This window comes from Lepidochelys olivacea, assembly GCF_965140295.1.
Source record: "Lepidochelys olivacea isolate rLepOli2 genome assembly, chromosome: 5".
NCBI classification, from domain to species: domain Eukaryota; kingdom Metazoa; phylum Chordata; order Testudines; family Cheloniidae; genus Lepidochelys; species Lepidochelys olivacea.
Window position 1 is genome coordinate 135,787,103 of NC_140415.1, and position 24,931 is coordinate 135,812,033.

Sequence of the window (24,931 nt, forward strand, 5' to 3'; positions counted from 1 at the left end):
CCATTTGCTATTACTTACACGCCCGCATGCTCTCTCTCTCTCTCACTCCTGTCTCTCTCTCCCCTAGGCATAGGGAAGATGGATGCAAACAGGCTTCCTTCAGCCAGCCAGAGGAATTAGTATTAGTGGGCTCATGGATGCTACAGACTGACACTGCGGTTTCATTAGCCCCAGTGGTGGGCATCCTCCACTTTTAGATCAGGTCTCTTGTCTGGACCCAAACTCCAGCTATTCCTGAAATGCTTAATTCTGTCCTTCTCTTGTAGGAAAACTAGGTGAACAGAAGAAACATGCTGAGGCAGCCATACTCCTGGAGCAGTATGCACAGGTACCGTGCACCCTGGTGACACCCTCCCGTCTGCCTGCCCTCATACTGATCTCTCGACCCAGGGCTTATGTCCCCTCACTGTCATGTAGACTCCATCTGTTTGGCACCTCTGACAAAAAGATTAACCGGCCTGGGGATGAATAGAAGCTAAGCAGAAGCTATAGGACAGGACAACAAAGCCTGTTGTGTGGTCCCAAGTGTTTATGGAGGGGACTTGTCAGTGGTATGGTCGAGCTGGGTTTAATAAATTTCAGTTGGCTGCCAAGAGTCCTGAAAGGAGCATGTCCGTGCCTGCTGCAGCGATAGCTATTGAAGAATACTGGCACTGGATGTGTTGCAGTTTAAACCGCGCTTGTACAAACACTTAAGTAGACTTGATTTTTGCCCTCTGCTGTAAGGAACTTGAAGCCAGGCTTTCTTCTCACATGCCTGTGGAGTGAGTGGCTGCCCAGGAGTGATGCTGGCCCTGGCATTGACGGGCTAGGTTTTGGGATGGCAGGGAGGATAGTGGAGGAGAAAATCAACAAAGCTTGGGGTTAAGATGTCCTTATGCTGAAAATATGTAGATTGGCTTCAGGCAGGATTTCCTGGCACTGACTGCAGTACAGTTGTGATGGGGACTGTGCTTGAGAGGGTGCAATCCAGGAGCCCAGTGCCCCGTGCCAGAGGTAACGCCTGATTGTAGGACAGTAACCATTGCATACTTGGTCTCCTTTCCCCAGGACTATGAAGAGGCTGTGCTCCTGCTCTTGGAAGGGACCATCTGGGAAGAAGCCTTGAGACTAGTAAGGGCATTCCAAAGTACTAACGCCTAGAGAGTTCCTAGTGTGAGACTGTGTGTGGTCTGTCTCCTGAGAGAACTCTCCACTTCCTCACCTTGCTCTCTCCCCAGATTCACAAATACGGCAGACTAGACATTCTGGAGACCAGCTTCAAACCTGCTATCCTAGAAGGTGAGTCTCTTACTGTTGTGAGGAGTCCTCCATGTGGAGGGCTCTCTGCTTGTTTGTAATGGAGTCCTAGGGAATGTGGTGAGACCTGGCATCAGAAGATGTTTGGAAGGTTGTTCATTGGCTCTGCCTAGTTACAAGTGGATGGCTGTTTGTAACACTGACAGACCCTGGTCGTCAGTGGGCAGGATCAAACCTGGGACCTCCGGAGCTAAATACATGAGCCTCTACTGCATGAGCTAAAAGCCAGGTGTGCCTTAGCTAAGGCTGTAGCAGACTCATTAATATCTCTCTCCAAGTGGTGTCAATGCCACTAGATGGGACAGAGCACCACACCCAGGAGGTGTGTGGGTTACATACTTCTCCTAGCTGAGGAAGCACATCCTGAGCTTCAGAGACTTCCCAGTTGAAATCCCGGACGAGCCCCCACTTGTCACACCAACAAACCATGGTTGTCGGCAGACAGGATTGAACCTGGGACCTCTGGAGCTAAATACATGAGCCTCTACTGCAAGAGCTAAAAGCCACATGGCCCTTAGCTAAGGCTGTAGAGCAGACTCCTTAATATTGCTCTCTCCAAGTGGTCTTGGTGCCACTAGATGGGACAGGGCACCACACCCAGGAGGTATGTGGGTTACATACTCACATCTGACTCTCCTCAGCACAGCTTAGCATGCAGCAACGTGACAAGCATTTTTTACTCAATCTTACCCTCCTTGAGATCAGTGGCAAAATTTGCTCAGACATCAGTGTTGCGTGATGAGATTTATGTGAATGGGGGAGAGTCAGGCTGGAAAATAGGAATATTGTTGGTTAGTAAAGGAAGTGCATAGACAGAGCTGTGTGCAGGGAAAGTGTGTGTATATGGAGCTCCTCTGTGGAGGAGTTTCAGGGTGGCTTAGCCTTCCTTCTCCTGCTTTGAGGGCTAAAGGAAGGCTGGGCTGATATAGCTGGAGAATTCTCCTTCTCTTGGTGTTGGGGCTGGGAGTTGGGTGCTCTGTTCTCCTGAACCATCTTAATGAAAGCGGAATAGAAGAAGGGTCACTAGTACTGTGGCCACGAGCCTTACAAACAAGAGCTTCAAGTTAGGCTTCTAAAACCCAGGCTAGGCACTTGGCTGCCTTTGGCACTCTGGATTTAGCAGCCTACCTTTAAGCTCCTGTTGGCTTTTTTTGAGCTTTGAATTTCCATCCACCCTATGTGATTCCTGAACAGTTCTGCCCCCACTGTGCTGGGCTCCTAGGCTTCATAAAACTAACACAATACATGTTAACAATACAAACACGTGTTGGCCCTATCACTGCTTCCAAAGGGAATTTGGAAAAGGCTTTTAAATTTTAGAATGTGCTTATTTATCTTTGGTCTGAACCTAACACCTTCCTGGCCTTTCTGCACCATCTGCTCTCTCATGCAGCCCAGAGAAATTATTTGGTGTTTCTGGAGTCTCAGAAAACAACGTTCACTCGCCACAGAAAGCGCCTCCTGGTGGTTCGAGAGCTGAAGGAGCAGGCCCGCCAAGGGCTACTGGGTACGTTTCTGAACCAATGCAGGTGTCAATAACTACCGGTATCTTAATAAATTCCTGAAAACACCAAAGAAGTGGTTTCCTCATAGGAACATAAGAATGGCCGTAGTGGGTCAGATCAATGGTCCCTTTAGCCCAGTATCCCGTCTTCTGACAGTGGCCAGTACCAGGTGCTTCAGAGGGAGTGAACAGTACAGGGCAATTATCGACTCCCGGCTTCCGGTAGTCAGAGGCTTATATACGCAGAGCCAAGGGGCTGTGTCCCTGCCCATCTTGACTAATAGCCATTGATGGACTTATCCTCCGTGACCTTATCTAGTTCTTTTTGAACCTAGTTATATTTTTGGCCTTCACAGCACCCCCTGGCAACGAGTTAAAAAGTTGACCGTGTGTTGTGTGAAGAAATACTTCCTTTTGTTTTAAACCTGCGGCCTATTAATTTCATTGGGTGACTCCTGACTCCTGTGTTACACGAAGGAGTAAATAACACTTGTTCGCTTTGTCTGCATCATTCATGATTTTGTAGACCTCTATTATATCCCCCCTTAATGATCTCTTTTCTAAGCCGAACAGTCTTCCTGTGCTCTCCTTGTGCCCTAATGTAAATGGCTGTTGCTGGGGTCTGCTGTAGCTTGTGAGAGGGGCCTTCTGGTTTTATATTTCTTACAAAAATTTTTTACAAGAGGCAGAGAATTAGAATGTGATCTGTTGATTTCATTCACTTTGTGTGAAATCTTTGCATTTCCTGCTTTAAAATTTAAATTTTTTCTTCTATAGAGCTGTCAGTGTGGTAACTTTCCTGAGTTAAACACTTCCACATATATCGAAAAGCCCCCAAGAAAGGGACCATGTTTTCCTTTCCACGCTGGGGTTTAGTCATAATCTGCACACATGCTGCATTGTAGAGTACCTGTTAGAGGTGAGGTTTCTGGCTCACTCCCCTTTTGCCAGTTCAGGAAAGCCCAGGGGGATTATTTTAAAAGAAAGCTCCTACTCCTCTTTCTTAAAATCTGTGTCCCTATGAACCCTCGACTGGAGACTGTAAAGCAGTGTCCGCTCTGTGCAGTGCAACTCCTGGTGCTCCCAGATGAGGGCAGATAAGGAAGTGTGCCTCAGCTGCCTCTTAATACCTTCTCAGAGATTGAGGCAGAGAGACTGCATGTCCATTTATTCTTCAAGTGCTTGCTCATGTTAGGTGTGTGCGTGCCCACCACATGCATGGCTACCAGAGATTTTTGCCTTGGAAGAATCCATAGGGCCAGCTCTGGCGCCCCCTGGAGCCCTGCACTCATGTGCTGTTATATGAGGCTCCCTCCGTTCCTTATTACTATCCGTGCACACTCTCAGTTCCTCCTTACTGCCCATGACGGTTGCTGGAATGCCTTTCTCCCTTACGATAGCAAGTGCGCCTAGTGGTTTTTCTTCTGCAGTTCTTGTACGTAGTTATTTCTTAGTGTTAACAGTTAGTTAAGTTCAGCTAGTTAGTAGTCCCTTCAGGACATTGTCCGAGGGATGGGGCATGCTCTGTTCCCCTGGCTTCAAACTGTTCTGCCTGGCACAAGTCTGTGCCAGTCAGCAACCCCCACGCAAGCCGTTTAAAGTGTCTGGGGCAGACGCACATCAAAGACAAGTGCAGAAATTTGTAAGGGCTTCAGGCCGAGGACACACAGGACAGAGAGATCCATCCAAAAGCCTTGCTGATGAAGGCAGCACTTAGACCATCCTCAGACTCATCCCACTCTGACTCGGCACCGAGCACATGGATGTTGGTACAGCGTGCTCCACTGGCCCCAGGCTCACCTCAGGACTGTTCACCGTCACTGTCGCCGAGCAAGCAGCAGAGGAAGCAGCGCACAGATCGAGGACGTTTCCCTGTGTTGAAGAAAGACAAAGAAGGGGTGGCAGGCACAGGACCCATATCGGGCCATTTGCCCTCTTTAGAGTGGCAAGAGGCAGCCTCTCCATCAGGGCTCCAAGCCCAGTAAGGGAACCACCTCTGACTCCCAGGAGCGGTAGGGGACCCTTGTTCCTGGTGGTGCTTTCAACGTCGGAGGCGTTTCAGGCGGCCAGGGACCTCTTGGCTCTACCAGTGCCACCCACACCGCAGGTCTTGCCTTCAGCTGCATAGTCAGTGAAGGCACCCCCTTCCAAAGGGAAGCCACCCATGGGCCCACTGCAGTGGTTGCTTGGCTGATGCCGGTCCTCAGAGTCCCGGCACCAGTTGACAACACCACAGCCCCAGCGACGTCTCTCTGGTACTGGTCGTCCTCTTCTCAGCGCCGGTTGCTGACGCTGCAGCACCAATCACCACCCCTTGGCACGGGTCTCCAATGCCTTGATCCCTGATTCCGTGTCACTCTCTGCCATCTTGGCACCGCTCCCCGGCCCCCCATCAGAGCTGATAGTAGGAGGCTGCGACTTAAATTCCCTCTAAGCTGTGTGGCCACGCAGCTGCCTATTAAGCCCTGCACTGGGGCTCAGGGCTGCGGCAGGGAGAGATGCCTCTCCCTGCCGGCTCCAGCGCAGACCTGTGGCAGCAAGGAGAGGCGCCCCTCCCCGCCAGCCCCAGCACGGACCTGCCTCGGCCAGAGGAGATGCGCCCCTCACTCGGCTAGCCTAGCCCCACTGGAGTGGCAGGGGAGAGGCGCCTCTCCCCCGGCCCCAAACTGCTGTAGCAAGAGGGGGCTGGGGGGAGTCCTCTTTCCTCACTGCAGCCCTGGGGCAGCCTACACCACAAACCCCTCATCCCTGGCCCTGAGCCCCCTCCCACACTCCGAACCCCTCATCTCCACCCCTGCCACATAAATTTTGTTATGTGAACCAATATGGAGGTGATGGCCGGGGGCCCCCACTGCTGCCACTGGTTCCTGGGGCTGCTGGGCCCTGGGCTTCCCTGCACCAGCACTGCAAAATTCTTGGAGATCCGTGACTTTCTGTGATCTCTGTGAATGATTCACAGCCTTAATTAAAATATCTGGGACTCCACGGCTAAATTTAAGGACTCCCTGCCACAGGAGCTCAGACAAGAGTTTGCATCCATCTTGGAGAAGAGCAAGCCAGTTGCCAAAGCCCCTCTCCAGGTAGCGTTGGATGTGATCAATTCAGCGGCCAGATCTATGGCCTCCAATGTGTCCATGCGATGCAGTTCGTGGCTGCCATCCTCGGGGCCATCTCAGAAGGTGCAGCAATCTATTCAGGACCTCCCATTTGAGGGCAACGCTGTACTTTCAGAGCAGACATATACCAGGCCGCATGGCCTGAAAGATTACAGTGCCACACTTTTTGGTCCTTGAGCCTGTACACACCGAAGGCCTCGAGGAAACATTTCTGGCTACCTCCACCGCCTAGATTTTCGGGTCCACCATGGCAGAGCTCCTACAAGAAAAGAGACAGGCTTTAAACCTTACTGACCCACCCCATCCTCCTTGGCTGCCCTGTTAGGTCCCACGCATCACCCAGCTGGCCCATGGCAGGTATTTGGAGAGTACGCCGAGGACAGTGTTCCAGTCTGGCCTCAGGATCCATCCCCCCATTTGTTTCTGAACTATTTGTCTCCTTTCCTCACTGTATCGATCCAGGTGACCTTGGACCGTTGAGTGCTCAACACCGTAACAGCTGGTTACACCCTGCAGTTTTTCTCCATCCCTCACTCCCACTCCCCGTCCCTCTTCAGGGACCCGTCTCATGAGCATCTCCTCATCCAGGAGATGGAAACCCTCCTACGCGTAGGGGCCATAGAGGAAGTTCCTCAACATATGAGGGGAAAGAGGTTTTATTCCTGATATTTCCTATCCCAAAGGGCGCCTCAGATCCATCCTAGACTAGTGTGGCCTCAACAAATATCTCAAGAAGTTGAAGTTCCACATGGACGACTTGGTCTCCATCTGCTCTCTGGATTCAGGAGACTGGTATGCTGTCCTCGACTTAAAGGATGCCTACTTCCATATTTCTATTGTCCGGGGCCCATGGGCACAGGAGATTCCTCTGATTCATAGCGGGCCATTAACCATTCATGGCGCTGCCCTTCTGCCTTTCGTATGCTCTGAGGGGCTTCATGAAGTATATGGCAGTAGTGGCCGCTTTCCTGAGACGTTGAGGTAGATCTACCCACACCTCGACAACTGGCTTGTTAGAGGCAGGTCACAAGCCCAGGTTCAGCACAGCCTCAATTTAGTGCGGTCCACCTGTCGGGGTCTGGGCTTGCTTATAAACAAGCAGAAATGAACTCTGACCCCTGTTCAGTGGATAGAGTTTAGAGGAGCAGTACTCGACTCCACCCAGGCCAGGCCCTTCCTGCCAGAGTCCCAATTCTGAGCCATGTTGGACCTCCTCGTGCACGTCAGGGCACACCCACTCACAAGTGCCTGAGTATGCCTCAAGCTGCTAGGCCACATTGCAGCATGTACTGACGTGGTCCAGCACACACATCTACGCCTCAGACCCCTGCAGACGTGGCTGGCATCAGTTTACGCTCCCAGCAGACCCGATACGGACCTACTGGTCACAGTCCTGTTGAAGACTTTCCATTAGAACAGCCCAAGCTCTTCAGCGTGGAGAACAGACTCTTCACTGCATACCCTTAAGGATTCAAGTGCAACCCTGCAGTCACTGGGAATTTATGTGCTTGCAACAAAAAGACATTTTAGCAGATCTCAAACACACAACCTTCCAGACAGTTCTAGTACCACCCACAACAGGCCTTTGGAGCCTTTGAGGGGGAGATCCAAACCTCACAAAAGGGGACCACCCCCTCTACCACTACCAATCGGCACCTCCTTCTAACAGACAGTGTGGTCAAGAGAATTGAGCAGCCTGTTTCCCCAGATCCTCTGCTGTACATTCTACCATCCATCCCCCTTTTGGAGACTAATTATCCCACTTCCTGTCTGCCTGGAAGCACATCACATCAGAAAAATGGAATCTAGAGGTGGTTGATGTGGAATATTCGATCCCCTGCCCCGTTCCTCTTCAGGAACCCTTCTCATAAGGGGTTCTTAAAGCAGGAGGTCCAATCTCTCCTGTTCTTGGAGGCAATCAAGCCAGTTCCCCTGAGTTTCAGTTCTATTCCAGTAGTTCTATTCCAACTATTTCCAAGTTCCCAGTGGGGCGGATGGTGAAGACTAATACTTGGTCTCAGAAAATTGAATACCTGTGTACTTTCATAGTACTTCAGGATGGTGACGCTAGCCACCATAATTCTATCCCCAGATCTGGAGGACTGGTTCGTCATCCTCAGTCTCCAGGACACCTACTTTCTTGTAGTGATCCACAAGCATTTTCTACATTTCCAGATAGACTCAGATCATTACCAGTACTGAGTCCTCCCCTTTGGGGCCTTTACAAAGGTCCGCTTGGTGGCAGCAGCCCATCTACGTCAGGGGATCATCGCAGAAGTCCCATACTTGGATGTCTGGCTTCTCGGGGTCCATCCCTTCTAGGGGCCAGTCAGCAACCTCAAAGGCACTACCCCCATTTCATTTCCTGGGTCTTTGTATCCATCTGAAGAAATCTACGCCGACTCCAGTCTAGAGAATATACTGCATTGGAGCCAGAATCCCTAGCTGCCAGAGACCTCCAAAAAAAGATTCTCCCCCATGTCCAGTTTAAACTGTATACTACAAGGCAGTCTGCAAGCAGCTGCAAGGACCTCCTTACAACTCCTAGGCCATGTGTTGGCCTCCATGTTTGTCGCATCTCATGCAAGACCGTGCTTCAGGTGCCTTCAGATGTGGCACAGGCACGGTCTCTCCAAATGCTTAACAGGACCCCTGAATGCTGGGCGCTCAGCTGGTGGAAGGGCCCGCTGCAAGGGAACCCCATTTCACACTCTCCACCCCCAAAAATCCTCACCGTGAGCTCCTCTCTCTTGGGTTGGGGGGCCACAGCTCAGGGCAGGTGGTCCTCACAAGAGATTGTTTCACATCAACATCCTTTGAACCGAGAGCCATCTGCTATGCTTATCAACACTTCCTTCACGACATACAGGGCCACTTTGTTAGGATAATGTTGGACAACAGGGCAGAAATGTGTCATATCAACCAACAAAGCAAGAGCAAGTTCCCATTCCTTATGTGTAGAATTGCTAAAATTGGAACTTATGCTTTTCCTGTCAGATAGATCAGCCATTGAGAGTTCTACCAGGCTTCAGAATACAATTGCAGACTCCCTGAGCGGGAACTTGCATCAGCACCATGAGTGAGAACTCAAAATTTCTGTCTTCCACAGCATCTACCAAAAGTGGGGTCTCCCCAGAGTGGACATCTTTTCTCCAAGGGAGGACATGACTGCAATTAATTGGGAGATGCCCTGATAACACCATGGAACTATATCCTGCTGTACATTTACTTGCCTCCACCTATAATTCCCAAGCCCTTGATCAAACTAAGACAGGAAAGAGCAAGGCTTATTCTCATGGCATCGTCATGGCTGCGGCAGGTGTGGTTCTCAAACCTTCTTCACCTTTCAGTAGGAATACCTCTCTGCCTTCCCCTCAAGAAGTGTGTCCTGTAAACCTACTTGCAAAATTTACCTGCAGAATCAGAAACATATCCATCCCTGGTGTTGTCTTAACTCTTGTCAAACCTCAGAAGTTCTACTCTCCAAGATCCTAGACTACCAGTTGGCCTCAGACACCAGTTTTGGCAGTGAGCTCAGTCAGATTCATCCTTCCACTTGGCCATTGAGGGCTTTTCAGTGTTTGCTCATCCTATTACGACCAGGTTCCTTAAGGGCTTATACAACTTGTTTCCCCCTGTATGGAGCCTGCTACCCCATAGAACCTTAATTTTGTACTCAATACTTTTTAAGGAAACCAGTAACTATCTGTACTTTCCTGTACCTCTCCCTCAAGACCTCATTCCTTATAGCTATCACTTTGGCTAGATGAATGGGAGAACTTGGTGCACTCATGGCAGACACACTGTTGACTACTTTCTACAAGGATACTGTCACACTATGTCCCATCCTCATTTCCTCCCTAAGGTTTCTTTGGAATACCATGTTAATCAGGAAATTTAGTCTACCAGTGTTTATCCAAAGCCTCATGCCTCCAGACAGGAATCTTGCCTTCAGTACCTCTCCCAGATTCTCTGTATCCTTTGCTGAAAGGATGAAAGGGCAGCCCGTTTCAACACAAAGATTATCAAAGTGGGTCTCGGGTTGCATTTTAACATGCTATGAGACTGCCAGAGTACAACCCCCTCATAGAGCGGCAGCACACTCCCCTGTACCTCAGTTCACGTTTATAGCTTCTCTGAAAGATCTCACCATTGAGGAAATCTGCAGGATTGCAAGTTGGTCCTCATCCATACATTTACCAAGCATTGCACTATTTTACCAGCTTTCAGAGCTGACATTTCACTTGGTGAGTCCTCCAGTCTGCCTTGGATTTGCCTCCTCACCACCCCCTCCACGCTGAGTTACTGTTTGGGAGTCTGCTACGATGGAGCACCCAGAAGGGGACACAGTCGAAGGAGAGGTTACTTACATGCACAGAAATGAGTTCTCCGAGATGTTTCATCCCAGTGGGTGCTCCGCCTCCTGCCCTCCTTCCCTTCTGCCGTGGTGTCTGACTTTGTGGTTGAGAAGGAACTGAGTGGCAGTGGGTCTGCACCTCCCTGTGTGTCCTGGTATAGAACCATGAGGAGCTGCTCTGCTAGGCCTGCAGACATTGCTTTACAGTCTCCTGGCAAGGTGCGCGCATCCTTCTGGGGAACACTCATACCCACAAAACATTTTGAATTCAAGGTACTGTACAGGTAAGTAACCTCCTCGTCCTGTTGCAGGGGTAAACGTAGCCCACCTAAGTTTCTGTTCCCTCTGACTTGGCTGTTGAAAGATCATGATCACCACCAAGGGTAGGGGCATGAAGGCCGTGTCTTACCCCTGCCCCTCTACTGTGCCTGTTCTCTTCCTCTGCCATGTCCTGGAGGAACTTGACTGTGGGACAGAGGCTCTCTCCCAGTGCCACCAGGGTACTGGTCCATCAGTAGAGGTCCCATGTAAGACTGTTTCTTGTGGAGGGAAAGTTGGAGATAAATGGGGAATGGTCCTATTCTCCATATGTCCATGGTACTTAGACTTCTCCAGACAGACCCTGCTCAGAGCTAGGATGTCCTGTGTCCCTCCCCTGGACTGCCCATTGGCATCGCCTGCTCTCAGTGTAACCATGTGCTGTTCTTTTTTCCTCTGGTGCTTGTAAAATAACTTCCACCTTCATTGGGGACCAGGGGAAGGTCTAATTTTTTGCTAATTTGTTTTGCAGATGATGAGACACCAAACTGTCTGGAGGCGGACCTTATTTCCGAAACCAGCAGCATCGTGACAGCCAGTGACATGAGTGGCAAATACTCGCATAGTAACTCGAGGATATCTGCGTATGTCCCTGCCCTCAAACCAGATTGCAGCTGTTCATGCTGTACTGGGGGAACGAGAGGTGGAATGCGTGGCTGTACTAACTCCATCTGCATGCTTACTCGTGCAGCGATGGACTCTCACTACTGCGGGGCCGTGGGTGCAGACAGGAGAGTGCACCAGCAGTTGTATAATTGGGTTTAAAAAGAAGAAGAAATGCGCTGCAGACAAGCTGGTCCCGCAGGCTGGGCCAGAGTTTCTGCTGCAGTGCAGTCCCTTAGTGCCATTCCCGTGACATAAGCAGCTGGATCTGCCCAGCTGCCATGGAAGCGGGTGTGGCCCCTGTACAGCAGCTGCTCGGCTAGTCTAGGGAGCACCAAAGCAAACACAGACCCATCCTCAGGACCAGCTCCTTGGCAGCCACACCCAGCAGGCAATGAGTGCAGGTGGGAAGCCAGCCCTCATTCTGTGCCTTGGCTGGCAGCCCACCTGCGTCTTGCATGCTTTAGTAAGAGGTGTACGTTACCGCGGTAAGATGCATTTATTTGCAGGCTTCATTGTGGGCGGGGGGAGGAACTGGGGGGCAGCTGGGGATTATGACTTCCTCTTGTAAGAGGGAAAAGAAATGCTGTTTGCTCTGTCCTGTTCTGTTGCCCATGGTGATACTGGACCATTCCTTTCTTCTAGACGATCCTCCAAGAACCGTCGCAAGGCAGAGCGCAAGCAGCACAGTCTGAAAGAAGGAAGCCCTCTGGAGGATCTGGCCCTTCTAGAGGCCTTGGGAGAAAACATCCGCACTACTGAGAACATGAAGGGTAAGGCCCCCTGGCTGAGCCAAGCCAGCATCCGGCTTGTGCGGCGGTCTGAGGCCAGATGCCACGTTCGGATCTTGACAGATGGGCTGCAAAGAGTAGCTACTGCCCAAGCCTCGAGAGTGGGGGAGGGTCGCTGAAGAGAGCAGCCTCTTCCCCAGAGACACCTTGACAAGGAGCCAGGATCAGGGCTACTGATTGGCTTTGCTGCTCCAAACCTCTGCAGCTGTCACTGCTCTGATGAGTAAAAAATAGTCCCAGCCCCCAGGTGTAAAAGAATCAGAGTGAGAAGAGCTGGGCTGCGCTAATGTGAAGAGAGCTTCCCTCATGCTGAACCCACCTGGCCCCAGGGGTAACAGCAGCTGTGTTCCATTGCTTCGTTCACCCTGTCCCCAGTGCTAGAACAGCCCCGCGGCTTGCTCAGCGAACTGTTGATGGCTGTGATGGAGCTTGTCCTGATCTCTTCCTCACAGGTGAAGTGCACAGCTTATTAAAGGGGCTTGTGCTCTTTGGCTACGATGAGCTGGCCAGGGAGCTGCAGCAGGCCCTGGAAGAGGCTTTGCAGTTGATAGAGAGGTCACTCCCGGAAATCTGGACCACAGACCTGCAACAGAATCCTGCTAACCCAGTAGGTGCTTGCTCCCTGATGGCTGTGACCTGAGTCGCTGTTTGCAGCTTACATATTTGTGGTGCTGTGGTATCGTTTATAGAGGCAAACCCTGGAGTCTTTAACTCAGACAAACTGTGACTGGAGTCAGCGGCAGTGTCGGCCTCCAGATCTGCCCCTTGTTGCAGTATGTCAGATAGACCTCCTAGACAGTGTATTTCTAGAGGCGTGCTGCATCTTCCCACGGCTCAGACCTTGACTGCCAGCCAACGTGGACACTGCCTGCTGTCTCCGGTGCTAGTTGGGAGTGATCCAACTGGCTCAATAGCGCTAGGGGACTTTGATGGTTTGTGTGTTCCTTCTATATTCAGTGCACTGTGTTAAGTGAAGCAGTTTGTGGAGTTCAGTGCAATATACTCTTCCTTTATATGTTTATAATTGAGCAAAGAAATCTTTATAATGGTTGAACTGTTAACATCCTGAATTGACCACTAACATATCTTACCTCCATTGGACTTCAAATATTAATGTTACCAATACAGTCACTTTAATGCCCTTGCTCTTGTACAATGTATACATGCCCCATGATGAATGGGACAGAAAGAGGAGGGGATGGAGAATTAACTCAGACTTTCTACAGTATTGCCAGTGGTCAATATCATGACAAGCTTAAAAAATCACAAAACTCTTTAAAGATATGAAAATGTGAGATTTCTTTTTCCATGCTTTCTGGTTCCCCAGCCTTTAGGGTTAACTTGGGTCACATTTTGAAACTTTTCTCCCTCAGCACCAGGGCAAGAAACTTATTTTTAATGCAAGTTGAGGTTCTGCAGTCACCTGCCTCTAAGAGCTGGGTCTTTAAGACAGACACACACATCATGAGACTTGTGGCTTATCTCAAGAATTGGCAACACTGTCACAGCAAAGGGGGCTGGCATGGGGGTGGGGAGAAGATCTCATGCATGGTCCTAAAGTCCAGGTGCTCCAGAGATGCCATTCCTGCCAGCTCCTATTGCTGTCTTTGCACAGGGCTTCTGTAGGCTCTTTCCATGTTAACCACCAGCTCTTTCTGTCTGTGATCTGTGGTGCTCCCTGGGTGCTCTGTCTCCTCTGGTGGGGCCCTCAGATTGCAGCACAGTGTCGTGCAGCTTTACTTCCCTGCACCCCCCTCTATGCAACAGTCGCATCACACCGTTCGTCACAGAGCCCCTGCACTGGTTCTGAATCTCATAGCAGCTGCCTTGGCAGCCATAAGTTGAGCTGCAGATGGATGGATACGTGCCATTAGCATCATCTGCCGAAAATGCCAAGCGTTGGCATGGGGGGAGGAGCAGGAGCACAGATCTCCCTTTGAATCCAATGGCAATATCAAGCAAGCTCCCATCCTGCAAAGGGAGCACTAACTTCCTCAGTGGCAACAGGCAGAACTGCCGGTTGGGTGGATCTTGGGGAGCTTGGTTGTGGAATCTTCTGCTTCATTGTTATAAGGACTTGAATATTGCTGATGTACCAGTGTTGCCTATCCTACAGGTCCTGGGCCCCAATTCAACTGCAAATAGCATTATGGCCGCCTATCAACAGCAAAGAATTGCAGCTCCTGCAGTACAAGGTTAGTTAAAGAAAGGATACGGCATCCTAACCGTAGGTACAGGGCATCTCCAATGCTAGCCTCACTAGGGCTAGATGTGTTATAGAGCGATGGCCTAGTGGCGCGGTTTGGAGGTCGATGTGGTAGGTCAGTCGTGTTTTTGATGTTCCCTCTTGGCATTAAACAGATGTGTCTCTTGTAAGGGTTACACTTTTCCCTTCATGAATTCCTCTGACAATGTTGTTGCCCTAGGAGTGCATGGCACTTACACCTGACTAGACAAACCAGGTACCTGCTTCTCAGGAGCTGGAAATCTAAGGAGAAGGGAGATGATTTCTGTGGTCTGACTTAGATGATTTATATCTACTCTTTTTCACTAATAAAAACTCACCTGGTAGAGTTCGCCCCACAACCTGTCTAATGTTGTTTTAAGATGAAATGTAACCAAGTTAGAGGAACCCAAAAGCAGCTTGTGAAATGCTGAAAAAGGAAGACTGCCCATGCACTCCTGGGTGCATGTTTACCGCTGGGTCAGGACCTTGAGAAATTGGAGCTGTAGGCTTCCTGGGGACAGCTGCGTGATGTTTTTTTGACACACAAGATTTTTAGTCAAAAAATGCATTTTTGGTGCCTCCAAGCTGTCCAGAAATTTGGGCTGATGAATAATTGTTTTGGCCAAGAAAAAACACAATTAAAAAAAAAATCTAAATGTTTTGTGTTAAATTCAAATGTGGCCTGTTTTAAAAAAGAGTGGGGAAAACACCCCTACGTGATCAAATCAAAACAAAAAGCTTGTGCGGGAGGAATTATTTTTAGTCATCTAAAATGTTTTGGTTGACCTGAAACAAACTAATTGAACCACACACACGCACCCCATTTAGTTTCAAATTGACCCAAAACATTTCAGATGATTCAAAACAAAATTTGAGTCTTTGATTTGATGGAAAAAGTTGGTTTGGTGTCATATATTAAACTGGATTCTATTTATTTATTTATTTATTTGGATCCCTGCACCAAAACATCGATTGTTTGCTCAACTTTATTCCTAAGCCTTTTGCTGCCAGGGGAGATCTCTCAGCTAGAGTAAGCATTGGCTCAAAAGAACCCAGCCACTTCCACCGCATCATTCCGCTCCTTCAGAACGTTGTCCAAATGATCATCAGTGCTATGTGGATCAGTGCTAGGTTTACACCCCCCCAAGACATACCACCCCTGGTAACCTGTATTAACCTGTTGCAGTGTTGGTTTGCACTGGGGTCCTGAAGAATTTGCTTTAGCCTGAAGAGCAGGTATTGCTAGCGAGATCTACAAGAAGGAAAGAATCCAGCTTGACTAGGTCCCATGTTGGGTTTGCAGGCTTACTGTCAACAGAAATGTTTTCCTTGTGCAAGTGTACACCTTTGAGGTGGAATAATTGAGCTGGTGAACTTAGAACTCCACAATGCCATGTTTGGATTTCCTCTTCAGAGCAGCAGTCCACTTTCAAGAGGAAAATGAAAAACTGAAATGTCAGGGGCAGGGATATTTTAGGGACTTTGTTCGAAAGCATTATTTGCCTTGCAACAAAGAGGGTTTACTGGTGATGATGGTTGTCATGCTGTCTGGAACTGTTCATGACTGTGAGTGCCTACCTCAGGGCAGACTGTCAAAAACGGGCAGACGCCCCCAAACTGTTGGTATGTTCTAGAATTAGATTTCACCAACCCAGTAACAAATGTGAACTCTTGAAGCACTAAAATAGTCTTACCATGGAGTCAGAGAGGGTCCTCTTGGGCACTCCAGTCTATCTTGCCGCTCAGGCAAGCTGGACTAAGTGATAAATGGTCACTTATACCAAGAATCACAAAAGATTCAGATTGCTCCCAGTCCCAGGATTCCAGGCGTTTATCCCCAGGTCAGTTTGTACCTCAGATCTCACACCAAGGACAACGCTCATAGTGAACCCTATAGTAAACTAAGGGTTTATTGACTAGGAAAAAGAAATGAATTATTTACAGGTTAAAGAAGGCAACGTATATACACAAATGAGTTAGTCTGTGGTTCGAAAAGGTGACAAGTTGCAGTAATCTGTCAGCACTGATTGTCTTTTAGGGCTAACCCAGGTTGAGCCTGGGGATCTCTGCTTTTGTTTCCTAGCTCCAGCCCTGTGACAGTCCAAATAGCAAAGAGATGAAGAATTTTCATGTCAGCTGTCTTTTTTTCCTTCTTCCAGAATTCAAGCTGATGGGATGAGTTTTCTTGCACATAGCACCTGCAGTGGGTGTAAGAGGGCTATCAACCCAGTCTTTGTTTCACAGGGGTCTATTGTCTTGGTAGTCCTCCTTGAGGGGCGGGGGAGCCACTCCTCCTACCTTGGTTCACAAGTTCAGAGGAGGCATTTTTACAGTTATAAAGCAAAACTTACATATTATCTTATAGCATGGGATACAAGCATTACAAGTTGTATACCGCAACTTATAAGCGTTTTATAGTGTAAACACATCCTTACAAGTCTAACATCTGTCTTGAGCTATACTAACAGGTGAGCTGGTCTGGTTTCCAGCTATGAATTTCAGTGCTCAGCTGGCACCTGGTCTACTAGCATCACAATGGTATCTGTAGAAATATTTTTGCTTGGGGTGAAATCTGGCAAACCCACCTCAGTCCCAAAATAGATTGGCCAAGTTGTAAATCTATACATGTGTCACATGCCCTTCGAGGCCCTCTAACTGGAGTGGTCCTGTTGAGCCCCACTTGGACATACTTCCCTTCAACACCCTTAAGCCAGTCTCCAGGTGCCTCAAGGCCTCCTTTTCTTTTTGCGGATACAGACCAACACGGCTGCTACTCTGAAACCTCTCCTAAAAGAGAAACTCTTGTCTTGTTTGAAAGCTTGTCAGCAACCATTTATGGCCTGCAAAAGAAGAGCCATGGAGACTTTCTAGTGTTCAGCTCCTAAGAGAACTTCAGGGAACCTTACCTTCTCTTCTCTTGCTTTTCAGATGCAGAACTTCTTATTCCTCCAAAACTCAATAAAAATATCCAGTGGAAACTGAATCTCTTACAGTAACCTGAGGCCAAGAAATCTTGCTGGACTCTCAACTGTAGTTTATTGTGAGCTCATTGCTTCCCCTTCATTTTGTTCTTACACTTACACAGCCACACAAACTGTAGATCTGTTCTCGCCAACCCTGGAGAACAAGAAGAGAGGCAGTCCCCATAGAGAAGCCCTTACTGGTGCTGTCTGAGTTGGACATCTGCCAACTCTCTTCCTCTCTCCTTTTGCAGCTCTGGTGCATTGCACCTAAGACCGCTTCCGAGCCAGCTGTCCTGGCTGCAGTACGTCCCTGCTGCCATGGCTGTGCAGAGACTGCAGTCGTTTTACATCGCCCAGGTTCACTCTTTTTGGATCCTGTGTCCCTGGAGTCCAGGTGATGCATTTTTTAAGAATGTTCAACAGAGTCACTGCCTCCCTGCTGCACTGAGCTTTGTTTTCCCATTTGACGTTGGGTGGCTGTTACAAGACGTTAGCCAAATCCTGTCCAGTCAATCCCCGGTCCCACCATTGACTGCACTAGAGCTACTGTACACTAGGCAACTAGGTCCTCAGCTGGTGCATCTGTGCCAGTTTACACCAGCAGCAAGTATGGCCCTAGGTTTACACTGCTGTACATGAGAGCAGACTATGGCACATTGTGCTTTGTCAGAGTGATTACTGTACAGAACCTCTTCTCTTCCCAAAACATGGCATAATAAAGATGATATTGCTTAAACTGTCTCTCCAAGCTGCCCTGAGTCGGTTTGTTGGACAAGTGTTATTTTGCATGAGCGCTTCAAATCAGACTGTCCACAGACTCCTGGATACAGGAATGGGCTTTCATATGGCTGGGGTCTGAATGTTCTCCCCGGATATCCTGGGAAAAGGGCTGGCACACACAAGCCATCTCCAGGTACAAGTGATGTGCTAAAAGAGGGAGGGACTTACCATTTCCATCAGGCTGACAGAATAAATCTACAGCTAGCAAATCTCCTGTACACTTCATACACTTGGCTAGCAGAATTCCACTGGGACTCCACAGTCTGAGGGTGACAGATATTGCAGTTGCATGTAGGTTATGAATGCTTTATGGACTGTTGGGCCAGGGATTGTGTGCAATTCCACAGGGAAGGGTGGCCACAGCTCTGCAAGGCTCTAAAAATGGGAGGGTGATTGTGGTGACTCACTCAAGCTGTAAACATCCCCCTCACCTCCCCAAGACATACCACCCCTGGTAACAGCTCACACCTACTGGGTTTTCCTGAGACCAGCAGACAAAAAAAAGGGCTTTTGGTGTAAAAGGGCTGCACTTTAACTGGCACAAGGTGTTCTTTCTAATCCAGCAAATGGACAAGACCTTCTGTCCAAGGGGGCCTCAACCCTTGTGGAAGGGTTGGAAAGACTTCAGTGTCCTGGGGCCCTATGGAGCATGTTTAAATCCAGCTATTGTTTTTTATGATGTTTCAGCTGTAATTCTTTCACCTTAAGAATAAATGTGCTTGCTTTGAAGGAGCTGTGTGGTAACTTGTAAGTGCTGGCTATACACTGTTCATAGGCCTCAAAGAAAGCAAGGCACAGGCCCTTAGGCAGACTGGCTTGCTAAGGATATCACAATGTAAGGCAGGGGCTGTGCGCCCTTAGACCCCTCCAATCAGAAAGGCGTGGGACAAAGGTCCCTGCCCCGAGCCAGGTTGTTGCGGGAGACTTGGTTAGTACTCCTGGAGTGGACCACGGAGCTGCACGTGCAGTTACTCTGAAACTAGTCTACCAGCCCGGATCCATTTTGGGCACTAAGGGGTAACCCATTAGTTAGAAAAATTTCATTATGACCATAGCTGGTGGTCAGCAGCAGACTCATTGTAGATGCTGGAAATGGTGCTGTTTTTCTCCATCGCTTAATCAGGCATTTTCAACCTTTTTTCATTTGAGGATCCATAACAAATTTCAAATGGAGCTGGGGAGCCCTTTGGAAATCTTAGACAGCCTGTGGCCCCCAGGGTCCCTGGACCACAGGCTGAAACCCACTGCAATAGACAATGGGTCTGTACCAACTGCTATATCCCTTTTACACTGGTAAATCCTCTTTTGTCAAATAGGCTACAGTGAAAATCCCTATGAAACAGACGAGATAAAAGCTGTTAATGTGCAACACAGAATGCTCTGAGCATTTAATACAGCCACAGTGGAACACAGATCCAAACTTCATTTTAGTAGCTTGGTTTGCTACCAGTATCTGAGAAAGAAACAGAGGTTCTTAGACATCTACAGTCCGCTCTGGGCAGCAGTGTTGATGCTAAGCTCGGTCTTGTCCACTTTGTATTCAGAAGCATTTCCTGTAGATGAAGAAAGGACCCTGTTCTTCATATTCTCTTCTGTAAACCCAGAGCTGCTGAAAGGCCTTGAGTGATGCCAAAATTGACCCTCCCGTCCAGACAGAAGACTTTCTGTCAGGGGATGCTGCTGCGATGGGGTCGTCATTGGGGCACATCTTGGTCAGGTCTCTCTGGAAGCGATCAGGGAAACCCCTCAGCATGGTACAACCTCCGCACAGCAAGATGTTGCCCATCAGCGTCTTCTTGAGATCAGCATCACATTTATTGAGGCAGGTCATTGTCAGCAGTGAAAGCGCTGGCTGCTGTGATCCTATCAAGGATGGTTTGGAGAGCATTTCAGCACACAGGAATCTCTCTTTGCCAATGGCAATTAGGTGCCCATCTGGAAGTTCATAATCAACCTGCTGTTTCTGGAGAGGCAAACCCATGTCATGCTGAAGGTCCAGAGACGTATAGCAACACTTTTCCTTGATATCTTCTACCACACTTAGTTGTTCCTCAGTAAATGTTTTCCCAGCCTCATTTAATAACTTCATGAGGTAATGGGTGAGGTCTGATCCAGCATAGTCTACTCTTCCAGTAATGCTTGGCATAGTATAACCTTCATAGATAGGGACCACATATGAAACGCCATGGCCACTTTCTACCACGAGAGCGGAGGTCTTTCCGTATGAATACATAGATAATCTGGACTGGTAGGCGATATGCATGGCAGGAGTGCAGAACGTTTCAAACAGCATCTCGGCATATTTCTCCCTGTTGGTGGTAGGACTCAGTGGAGGGTCGGATACCAGGACAGCATGCTCCTCTGGCTGAATCTTCATCTCTTTGTGGAAAATGTATTCCCAAATGTCTTGGACACAATCCCAGTCGACCACTATGCCATGTCGCAAGGGGTTGACCAGTTTTAGAGGTATTTTCACATCCTGAAGTTCTTTTCCAACAAAGGTTTCTTTGCGATTGTCCCCAGTTTTAGCAGTCTCCTGGAAATGCTTGCCCACTGTGGATGAAATAACATGGGAGGGACGAGGCTCTCCAGCAAATCCACACTTACAGTAACCTGTGCCAATGTCTATGATCACCGCTCTAGTCTCCTTCACAATCTTGGGGCTTCCCTGAGTTGATGAAGCGCTATTCTCTTTAGGCTTTTTACTGGCCCTAACTAGTACCGCCCGTTTTGCAGGACCTTCCTGGATTGTTGCTTCCGCCACAGAGTTGGCGCTTCCTTTGACTGACATTTCCTTTCCTTTTGTCATAGATGTTGATTCCCTTTGCCTGCACGGGCAGAAGCCATGGCAAGCCGAGAAATACCAGAGGTAATTTTGGAACTTTCATGCCACTGACATCACTGATTATGACATCAGCTGTCTGCTGCCGTTTGGGCTACAGCTTAGTATTTCAGAAGTCTTCTCTACGTGAGGACTTCTGGGGGAAATACACTGCTTGTTTAGCCTACCAGAGAACTAGTGGGGCCTGGCTGCCGCTGTTTCTACCACCATATATCCTCGCCTGGCTCTGAGCAGTAGTAGGTGACAAGGTGGCTGGTCTATGCCAACATTCCCACCTGCTGCTACTGGCTGTGGAGCCATGATGTGTGCAGATACAGCAAGTAGGCATGTCTGCAATGCACGTAACACAGGGGTTGTTCTAGAACATGTCTAACACTAGCTTTGACTACATTCTTTTCTCAAGGAAACAAACTGCTTCCTCCCCAGCCTCCTCCTGAAAAGGTCTAGATCTTTTCTGAAGTCATTTTTAAGTGTTTCACTAACCAGTATTCCTTTGGGGCCTGATTTGTTTAATATTCAACAAGTTTCCATCTCTCACACTTTGTGTGATTGTGGTCATTTTTAAAAACAACACTGGTGAGAGACAGCCCCCAGGAACCCTGTCACAACATCATGTGTCGATGGGACATGGCTGATTTGCTTAAGAACACACTGAAATACAGAGTCAGGCTTGTGCTGTATAGCCCTTTGTAGCCTTATCACCCCCCTCCTGTCATCTATAGGTTTGCCACGAAGAAATACAGAGCCATAACAGAGTTAATGAAGAGGTCTAGGGTGCAGTGGGGTACAATAGGGACACTGTTGTAAACCACCAAAATGAGGCTGCCTCCTGCTGAACACCACCATTGTCCATCACAACATCATCAATATGAAACATACCTTCAGCAAGATCCAGTAGTGGTTTCTACCCAGTCTAAGAGGGGAAGGGGACATGTGACTGCTGGCTAAGGAGGATGGGGCTCTCTTCAGAGCCCCCTAGTGCCACTGCTTGGCTAGAGCAGTCCTTGTTGAGAAGTGCAAGAATATCCGTCCCTTGGGCTGGATGATTCCTCTGCAGTGTTCACAAGAAGCAGAAGAACAGTATCTTATTCTTAGCTAGTGTTATTTTAAGCTGTCTTTTGCTGTGAATGGCAAAGCAATATGGGCAAAGCCAAAAGCATCACTGAGTAGCTGAAAACTGGCGTGCTCCGTGGTTACAGCTGCTCTCGATGAAAAATGCTCGGTAGTCAGATTAGAATTACTGGGTCCTTTACCATGAGCAACCGCTATGCCCCTGACTCACTGCTGCGGTGGACCTCCTCGCTACACAGCCTGGAGCCCATGGATCCCGCCTGAGTCTGTTGCCGTCCCCAGTGTACCACCACATCTTAATGTTACATAAGCAGTGTAAGAAGGGAAAAGTCTCTCTCTAAATGTGAGAGTGGCTGTACTCGGGACCGGCTCCAGCTTTTTTGCCATCCCAAGCGGCGAAGGAAGAAGGAAACAAAAAAAAACAAGCCTGGTTGAGCTGCCGCCGAGGTGCTGCTGAAGAGGAAGAGAGGGAATTGCTGCCGAAGACCCAGACGTGCCACCCTGATGACGGACGGAGTGCCGCCCCTTTCTGTTGGCCGCCCCAGGCACCTGCTTCCTTCGCTGGTTCCTGGAGCCAGCCCTGGCTGTACTAGAATGCCACCTCAGCGTGTTCAGCGCACCCATCGCCCTAATACGTAGGCCCCAAAGGATGAGGATGTGCGACCCCAGGAGAAGGTGAGGAAGAGCCTTTTTCCACAGCAGCGTGCAATCCAGCAACCAGCCCTGGGCCGGGAAGCACAAGGTCATCACCCACCTTGACACAAAGTTGAATAAAACATTCTGGAGCTGCAGTTCATTTTTTATACTTGATAATTGCTTCAACAGTCCCACTGGTAAACACGTAAGAAGCCGCCCTTTCCACAAGCACACAGCACTAATGACATCAAAGCAATGACCTTCTCATGACAATACTAATGTTACAAGAGTATTATTTGGACTTCATGCCATCTACTCGAATGATCTGGCTGTCAAAATTAAACAGCGGATGCAAATGGCTGCAAGGAACAGGGCTAATGCCAGGCCTACAGCCATGACAGCTGCGCAGGAAGGGCATGGAGAGGATAACATGTTGTTGGGGACATGTACCTCGTCTCCAAAGGCTGAGCCCAAGGGCACAAAGAAGATGCAAGTACTAGTTGTAGACTTTAGTCACAGCATTGTAACTGTGGATTTGTTGCAGAACCAAGGCTTGCCCATGTGATTTCATCTACAGGAAGTAAGAGTTTTCAGGAGACTTAGAATTGGGGACCAAAAAAACAAAAACAAAATAGGCTTGGATAAGACCGTCTGAATGCTAAAATACCATTAAACCTAGTCAGTCCATTGAGACATGGCATACGGTGCACTGGAATTGTGTCCACAATATTTGGGAATATTTCTTGTACAGGGATATCAGTATCCATCCTGAGGTCCACACTGTCCTGATAGCAGACCCTCCACTGAGTCTTGTCACCAATAAGGAAAGATCTGCAGAGCTGCTCTTTGAAATCTTGTGTGTTCCACCAAAGCTTATAGCCTGCCAGTCTACACTGTCCACGTATTCTTATTGGAAAGACCTCAGGTCTGGGTGTAGAAAGTGGCCATGTGGGTTTCCTGCATAGTATCTATCCATTCAGGTGTCACGCTGCAAAACATTTCCAATAATATGAACGGTGCTGGAGAGGACTTCACACAATACCTAGTGAAACTGTTCGAATGAATCTGAGAACATGTTTACAGACACATATCTCCACAGCTTAGAAGGCATCAAGCAAAAGTGATGCCTTGCTGCTTCTGATCTTGATTCCCTGGGGATTTGGCACATGATCAATACCACGCTGACTGAGAACTTCCAGATATGCACCTGATCTCTGTTGGCAAACAGGTTTTTGGGTGCTGCAGAAGCCTTCTTCAAACCCTCCCTGCTACAGTCAGCTCAGCCAGCACGTCACTCCCCGACCATGACCTCCATTAATAAACGGGATGCCACCCTGAGAGAGGAAAGGCAGAATTAAATACTGTGCTGTGTGGAGGTACGACCACGCTGTGTGGCATCCCTGCCCACTTTCAGAGAGAAATTAAGAGGGGGTTCCCTAATGGTAACTCTAGCCTCCCCTGAAATTAGACCCTCCAGTCCAGACAGAAGTTTTGCTTTGGCTTCACTCCAGTTCTTTCAGCAGCTCTGTGTTAGCAAAGACGAATTATGATGAACAAGTGTTTTTTATAGGCCACAGAAAATGTTAATGGTTCTAACTCAGGGGTTTTCAAACTGGGGGTTGGGACCCCTCAGCGGGTCACGAGGTTATTACATAGGGGATCCTGAGCTGTCAGCCTCACCCCAAACCCTGCTTCGGCTCTAGCATTTATAATGGTGTTAAATATATTAAAATGTGCTTTTAATTTATAGGGGGGGTTGCACTCAGAGGCTTGCTATGTGAAAGGGGTCACTAGTACAAAAGTGTGAGAACCCCTGCTCTAACTCATCACCTTTTTGAGCCTGTGGACAATCCAGCAGGCATGTTCACTGGGATAATATTACAAGCTAACATCAGCAGGCTGAGAAACAATCAGCTGTTTCCTTTCGTCTACTAGTTCAGTTGTCCAGTAAGTTTAAAATGAATATTGGCTATTTAAATAAATGGCTTAAGTGAACGTTAAATGTAATCTAACGTATTAACATTAAATGGTCTGGCAATTCTTCATGGACTTCAGTGTTTTTGCTGGTTAGAATTAGGGCTGTCAATTAATCAGAGTTAACTCACACGATTAATCAAAAAAATTAAATAGCAATTAATTGCACTTATATCAATTGAAATTTATTAAATGTTTGGATGTTTTTCTACTTTTTCAAATATCTATTTCAGGTACATCACAGAATCCAAAGTGCACAGCGCTCACTTTATATTTATTACAAATATTTGCACTGTAAAAATGATTAAAAAAAAATAGTATTTTTCAGTTCACCTCATACAAGCACTGTTGTGCAATCTCTTTATCAGGAAAGTGCAAATTACAGATGTAGATTTTTTTTTTTTGGTTACATAACTGCACTCAAACAAAACAATGTAAAACTTTAGAGGC

General features: G+C 48.3%; 2 protein-coding genes across 3 annotated transcripts in view; one reads left to right on the top strand and one right to left on the bottom strand.

Moving 5' to 3' along the window:
• ELP1 (elongator acetyltransferase complex subunit 1) overlaps positions 1-17,919 on the top strand; it is a 106,612-nt gene extending 88,693 nt beyond the window's left edge. For both annotated transcript variants that reach the window (XM_084628036.1, XM_084628037.1), the window contains exons 29-37: positions 267-328; positions 1,051-1,113; positions 1,221-1,281; positions 2,693-2,806; positions 11,067-11,178; positions 11,843-11,970; positions 12,441-12,595; positions 14,105-14,183; positions 17,144-17,919. In XM_084628036.1, coding sequence (XP_084484162.1) covers positions 267-328; positions 1,051-1,113; positions 1,221-1,281; positions 2,693-2,806; positions 11,067-11,178; positions 11,843-11,970; positions 12,441-12,595; positions 14,105-14,183; positions 17,144-17,211 — 842 coding nt within the window. In that variant the 3' untranslated portion in view covers positions 17,212-17,919. The remainder of the gene's footprint in view (positions 1-266; positions 329-1,050; positions 1,114-1,220; positions 1,282-2,692; positions 2,807-11,066; positions 11,179-11,842; positions 11,971-12,440; positions 12,596-14,104; positions 14,184-17,143) is intronic.
• A 1,579-nt stretch (positions 17,920-19,498) lies between these two features.
• On the bottom strand, positions 19,499-24,471 carry ACTL7A (actin like 7A; the record flags this gene model as incomplete). The annotated part of the gene is made up of 1 exon (XM_084628295.1): positions 19,499-24,471. The coding sequence occupies exon 1, from the start codon at positions 20,765-20,767 to the stop codon at positions 19,499-19,501; it is 1,269 nt and encodes a 422-aa protein (XP_084484421.1). The 5' UTR covers positions 20,768-24,471.
• Positions 24,472-24,931: the final 460 nt, after the last annotated feature.